The following is a 6442-nucleotide window of genomic DNA, read 5'->3' as shown; positions in this document are numbered from 1 at the left end:
ACCGATCGTTTCATACCAATCCTAGCGGTTTCCTCTCACTGTCTCTTACCCTCCTGTTTTATAAGCACCTTTCTATCTTAGAAGTACCTGTCTATTGGTGCACTACATAGCTATTTTAGTAGTTTGTACACAGGAGTCATTCCTTTCCAAAGGAGCAGACTCTTTACTGCAGGAGAGTTCTGAGAATAGATGAACGCACACTACGTTCCCTCCTGTTATCCTGTGTAGCAATTGTTTAATTATGACTTAAGTATCGTTTTTTTTTTTTCCCACTACCATTAGCAATATTTCCCATTTGAGAGTTTAGAGTTAGCTCTAGCTGTACTTCAGGACATTATACAGCCTTGTGCTTAGTTTTTAGTATTACACTTCGTATTAATATATTTATTAAAAGTTGTTTTATAGTTCATTCCACTGTGACAAATACCCATTTTCAGACATATATTGGTAGTTTGTCATGTCCACTGGTTTATATTATCAGCCATTTAACTGTGTGAATATCCTCCCTTTATTCACTCCACAGACTGAGATCTAATGAGACTCCAGATGTGTATATTTTCTTTTAAGTGATGGGTTTGTTTTTACCTATGAGGTCTTGAATACTATGGATTTCAATAAAGTTTTCATCCAATTTTGAATAAACCACATTCAAATGGTTGTAAATTGACTTTTTTTGTTACTTTCTTATTTCCATTTTCCCCTCTTATAGTAAGGGTTCTTTGGAATTAGTTCTTCAATGAAGACAAACCGGTTGTAAAAAAATAAAAAAAATTATAACATACATTACCCATTTAGAAAAACAATGATATATGTATTCATATAAAACATGCTCTAGACTAGGAGGTGATCACTCTCCCACTGAAACTGGGCTCTGCATACTTTGTTCTTGAGAGGTTTTGCTAGACTCTTCAACTAGAGTGCTACATGCGTAGCAATACCACATTTTATCAAATATTGGAGGACCCAATATTAGACAGCTCAAGTATTAAGTCCAAAAGCAGTATTTGGCATCCAGTACTCAGCGTGAAGAAATCTGTGTAACAGAGACCACAGAACTATTGTAAGAATAGATTGAATTCCACAGCTCTAGGTTATTCGGCAAGAAGTGCCAAGTTACCGAGTGAGTGTAACCCGAGTTGAGGGGTTATGTGAGAAGATGTGTGTGTTCAGGCCCATTCACAAGAAAATGATAACCACCACATATAAAATGTATAATTTTTAAATATTTTATTAAGAAAACAAAGTTCCCTGAAAATAGGGTCAAAAATTGCAGTAAAAATATAAAGAAACTTTAAACATAATTATACAAAATAATACAGTAACAAACAACTTACAAATATTTGTCCTCGGCACAGGGCAATACATTCTCCAAGGAAATGTGTTTAAGCAGTGCTGAATTACAGTACATTTACAAAAAGAAATAAAAAGTTTAAGTGCATTCTCTGCAGAGAACTCAAAATACTTGGGAAAAGGCATCAGAAAACCATTTAGGTCAAGATATTGCATTAAAACACTTATGAAATTGTTGCAAGACAAAGCCATTTCTAGAAGTCCCAAATATAGCTTTTACAGCAGCAACATGAGACCAGAGTGCATTGACAATATATGGCTTTAAACAAAAGACATTGTTTTTTTTAGAAAAAGCCCTTTAAATCCCAAGTTTTTAAACGGTTTTGGACCTCTGCTGACATAAACTGTGGTCTCTTGCAACAGAGGTCTCTAGTCTCCTTTTTTATAAAAATTATTTGGCGAGTATTCTGTGAACTAATTCCCTGAGCGGTGAGGATTTTGATCCTTAAAAATGCAAAGAGCTCAATTTGAGAAGTTCACTTAGATTTACCCACGGATAATGTATAGATAGAAAATGTGAATGCTTGCAGCCAAAGCATTGGCTTTTGGAAAGACTTGGTAGCTATCAAAACTGTAGTGGTTGCATTCTATTGCCATAAATAAACAAAAAAAATAACAAAATGACCTTAACATTACAAAATAAGTGCGAAAAAAACATTAATACTGCATTTAACAATACAAAAAGCAGCAGTTCATACATAGAAGTCAGTCTTCACATGCTTGTCTTTTAATGGTTCTACTGAATGTTTGCTATAAGAGCAGGCCTTGGCTTGTCTAAGCAAGTTGGGAAATATATGCATTTAAACTGCTTTATACTCCTTGCTAGCCATCTTGGTTGGGAGAAAACCCACAGTAACGGGCATATTTAACTTGTTGGAATGCAGTTTGGAGTGATTTAGAACGAAAATAGCACAAGTAATAAAAAGCCATATGAAAAGGTTAAGCTTGCCTCTTACACTATTGAAATATTGAAGACTCTATACGAAAGTATAAAATTTACAAGTGTTCTTGGCGTTACAAAAATCAGAATAATACCAGACTTTTGATTTTGGAGTGATAGAAAATAGCACATTTCTTTTTAAAAAAAGACTTTAGGAGTCCACTCATCTACTTTGCACCCACTCGTATCCCAGTGGTAGGTGAAATGGGCAAGCCCCATCTTAGTTTGCATTGGCATCCTTGAACAATTAGTATCTTTGGATGGCGTGAGATACAGTCAAGTGATTTTGCATTGTGTTCAACCTCGTATGTCCCTTCTCCCGGGAATCTGCATCAAAGGCTACAAGATGACCTCTTTTTGCAGTGCTTTGTGAAAGGTCAAGTGAGGACACATTTCAGAACTCGAGAATAAGCCAGACGACTGATTCACATTCTGCTTAATGCACACAGGTATTCTTGTTGGCATCAACCTGTGATAAAAAGAGTAAATGTTTAGTAAGTTGCCAAAAAATAAATAAAAAGGTAGCATATATGATCAGTTATAGGCAAGTAAACATCAAAAAGTAGCTTGAGAAACTCACCTCTGTGTAGGTTGGAGGAGGCATGTACTTGAACTCTGGAGCGTACATGAAGATAGGGCTTTCACAGATGTAGTCCAGCTCATCCAAGAGAGGTGTAGTGGGGCTCTCAAGTCTGTGGTCTTCAGGAACTATGTCCAAATAGCAAGGAGGTGCTGTAAACAGAAGAGAGGACCCAAATTAGAATAAGAAGAGAGAATCTAGATAGATTATGGAAGTAGTATTTTTTGAGAATTCAATCAAATCCAGTAATTCTCACCTTCTGGCGTTCCTGGGATGTTCAACTCAACCCAACTCATTTCAGAACTTGTTTGGCTAGCCATGCTGGAGGATCGGCTGCTTAATCCAGAAGAGCTGCTGCCAATCACGAGAGGCAGATCCAAGATCACCTTCTTAGCTCCAGGAACACTGACGTAGACCTATTAAAAAAAATAATAATAATACACAGGTTAGTTATGTGGGTTTAGGATTTGAGGATAATCAACTATTTATCTAGTCTGTGTGTGGATGATTAGATTTCTGGAATCAGACATTTGTGTACAGGCAAAATCACTGTGCAAGTCTGTGGGTATGAAATGCATAGAGAGAGCTAACAAGGATGAAAGATTAAATGTTAACTCTTTTGTAGTGGTACAGGCCTTTATACAGATTTAAGATAAAATACAATAAATATACTTATTCATAACTTACCAGTAATGAGTATTCGACTCTCAGAATATTGCATCCAAGGATGGAGGGCTTTATTTTGGGGACCCGGATGCTCTTTCCTCGCCAAGAATCGGTCATGCCAGAGATGATGTGGTTTCCTCTCACCCTGCAGAGTTTCTGAGAGAAGACTTTGGTAAGACCGTTGGCCAGGTATGTATGTTTGGCTATGATGGCCGCTTTAGGGACTGCGATACGTGAGCAGGTGTTCTCAAAGTCAGCAGAGATACAAATTTCATCTCCTGTAATGATAAACACCAGTAAGATTAAGAACAGTCTCACTTTCAATGAAGACCATTACTGTAAAAATATTCTGTTTCTAAACCAATTACACAGTATTATCTAGCATCTAAAAAACCCAAAAACAATTAAATAGATTACGCAAAGACTTTTTACTATCATTAAGTTTTACATTTCATCAAATCAGATTAAGTGATACACAGAGAGCAGCTTACCTTCACAGAATCCTTTGCGATTGATGCTAGCAGACATCGAGATGTGTCCATCAGGAAAGAAGAGACAAGTCATTTTCTTGTGTTTTTTTCCAGAAACTGGACACTGTCCAAAACAATGAAAAAAAAAACAGTTATTTTGCATTGCTTATTTACAACTGCAAATAGTCAATCCTTACTAGATTAGCTACCGTGCTAACCTTCTGACCCCTAGAGTTAATCTGTAACCTCAATTACATCCTCTTACATGGTCTAGTAGTGATCTAGACCTTGTGTCTATTTACATGTCAAACCAATAAAAACGATGTATACTGAACAGAGCCGCATTCTGAAGGACAATAAGTAACTTTTCCTACAATTATTGCTACAGGACATTGTTCTGAATGCTAACAAAATAAAGAATAAGACACTGTAGTTTACGCAGCTCAGTTAACAGAGACAATATAGAAGTAACATAAAAAAAAAAAACTTACCGTCAAATCTGGTGTATTAACATCCACAGAATCCACTACTTCAAATGTTTTCTTGACTTCCTGAGAAGGATGGGACGGCCGATCCAAGTAAGCCTTCACCCAGTACTCCACAGAACCATACTTTCCCTTGAACGTAGTGCCCAAAGGCCTGGAGAAATTAAATAGCCATTAGACTATAATCACGAAAACCCAAAGAAAAAACATGTAACGGAATGTTTGTGATAAAGGATGAATGAGAGACTAACTTACCCTTGAGGTAACTCGAATCCAAACTTGTACACGTAGCGGTTTCCAGGTCTCAGAATTACAGAGCCATCTGAATCTATAAAAAAATAATAGAGAAGAAAAATTAGTTTAGAGGCTTCAGTACAATTAATGCAGCAAAACTTTATTCAAATCGAGAGTTATGGACTTCTTGGACAATGAAGATGACCAGCACTGCTGCAGTTTAACATTAAGAAGCTATGTTGGCTCAGTTTAACATTAAGAAGCTATGTTGGCTCACAACGTATGTCAGAGACCATTAATCTCCAGATAGCAGTACAGTAACTCCATGAAATATGCCAGTGCAGCACTAGAGTGTCCTGCCAAGGCCTCTGATCATGCCATGCTCTGAATACATAGTATCAGATACAGTACTGATCTAATGAAGCTGGATTCTAAGACATGCCACGCTCTCCAACTGTACCAACACCAATTTTATTTCAGTAAGCAGCGCAAGGCTTGACCGCCGCAATGCACAAATTGCAATATTACAAGTTTACACCTTCACAACAAAAGATTCTATGCAACCATAACCACTACTGTTTAAATGCACAGCTGCTAAAAAGGAAGTGTCAATTTCATTGTTTTGATCTCACAATTTTTAGACCACAAAGTGCAGCTGATGAGCTATAAATACAGGATTTGCTTTAGTTTTCACATGGCAGTAACCACTTCCTGAGAGGTTTTTAACTTTCTGCCCTGTTCCTCCCATGCTAGAGTGTTAAAGGGACTACAACCACATCAATAGAGTATTTAAAGATCCCACAATCCCACCCTCCAACCACGAACTCCCAGCTGATGTTCTCACCTGTAGGCTGGTCCTCCATCTGCAAGGTGTCCTCATATCTCAGGTACTCCATCTCCTGCTTGCAGTGCTGAGATCCTGAGGACCACACCACCTTGGCCACTCCACAGGCCAGGAACCTGACTGCTGTCACCCTGGTCACCTCAGCCACCTCCACCTGGACCGTTCCAGTCACCTTCTCCCCTCCACAGTACACCTTGTCAGGCTCAGAGAAGCTCAGCACAAAGCTCTTGATTTTCTTGAAGACCACCATGGTGATGATAAATGGTATCTGCTCCTCTCAATGGAGAAATAATAATAATTAAAAAAAAACAATGACTTCTTCCACAAACTGCAGGAAGAGAGCTGCTAGAAGCCACCTATTGTGCTTTAACTCAGCCTCTCTTCTGTTGTTTGATGGCAGAGCTGCTGTATCCTCCCCTCTCAGTGAGCTGTAACGTTTGTAAACAAGTGCCGGAAGAGCTGCTTATATATTGGCATCGAATCCACGCCCACCGCCCGTACTCCACGCCCACAACTTTGCCATTGATGTCTTGCATGTTCACCTCGTGCACACGGCTCCCATTGGCTGCGAGCGCGCCGTCGTAAGGGAGGCCGGCCAATCGGCGGCCTCGCGGCAGCGCGTGGACACGGCGTGGATATGGGCTCGCGGCTCCATTCCTTTGAGTTGTTTGTGTGACTGGGGAATGAGGGCGGGGTCAGAGTAGCAGAAGCCAAAAATGGTGACACAATGATATTGTGTGTCTGGCTGCGTGAGGTGTTTATTGCAGCATGAAAAGCAAAACATCTCCATAAATACTTAGACCCCCCCCCCCCCCCCCATGGTGTATAGTGAATAAACATCACACTGTGACTCCATTAATTACAATAATGGTA

General features: G+C 39.0%; 1 protein-coding gene across 1 annotated transcript; it reads right to left on the bottom strand.

Annotated features, from left to right (window-relative positions):
* Window positions 1–1345: 1345 nt before the first annotated feature.
* Window positions 1346–6030, bottom strand: TXNIP (thioredoxin interacting protein). The gene is made up of 8 exons (XM_063440393.1): window positions 5570–6030; window positions 4747–4819; window positions 4498–4645; window positions 4028–4130; window positions 3558–3814; window positions 3127–3286; window positions 2871–3022; window positions 1346–2759 (listed from the first exon to the last, which is right to left on the bottom strand). Exons 1-8 carry the CDS (start codon window positions 5817–5819, stop codon window positions 2727–2729), a joined length of 1176 nt encoding a protein of 391 aa, XP_063296463.1. The 5' UTR covers window positions 5820–6030; the 3' UTR covers window positions 1346–2726.
* Between the last annotated feature and the right edge of the window lie 412 nt (window positions 6031–6442).

The sequence above is a fragment of the Pelobates fuscus genome, chromosome 13 (genome assembly GCF_036172605.1).
Source record: "Pelobates fuscus isolate aPelFus1 chromosome 13, aPelFus1.pri, whole genome shotgun sequence".
In the NCBI taxonomy this organism is placed as follows: Eukaryota; Metazoa; Chordata; class Amphibia; order Anura; family Pelobatidae; genus Pelobates; species Pelobates fuscus.
Note: the sequence above shows the minus strand (reverse complement) of the source record. Positions and strands in the feature narration are given on the sequence as shown.

Bases quoted from the DNA above. Each gene is read 5' to 3' on its own strand.
- TXNIP (XM_063440393.1), bottom strand. From the start codon at position 5,819: ATGGTGGTCTTCAAGAAAATCAAGAGCTTTGTGCTGAGCTTCTCTGAG. The intron at 4,131-4,497 runs GTAAGTTTTTTT...TGTTTTGGACAG, and splicing joins TTAATACACCAGATTTGACG to TGTCCAGTTTCTGGAAAAAA. The intron at 2,760-2,870 runs GTGAGTTTCTCA...TTTTTATCACAG, and splicing joins CTCCTCCAACCTACACAGAG to GTTGATGCCAACAAGAATAC.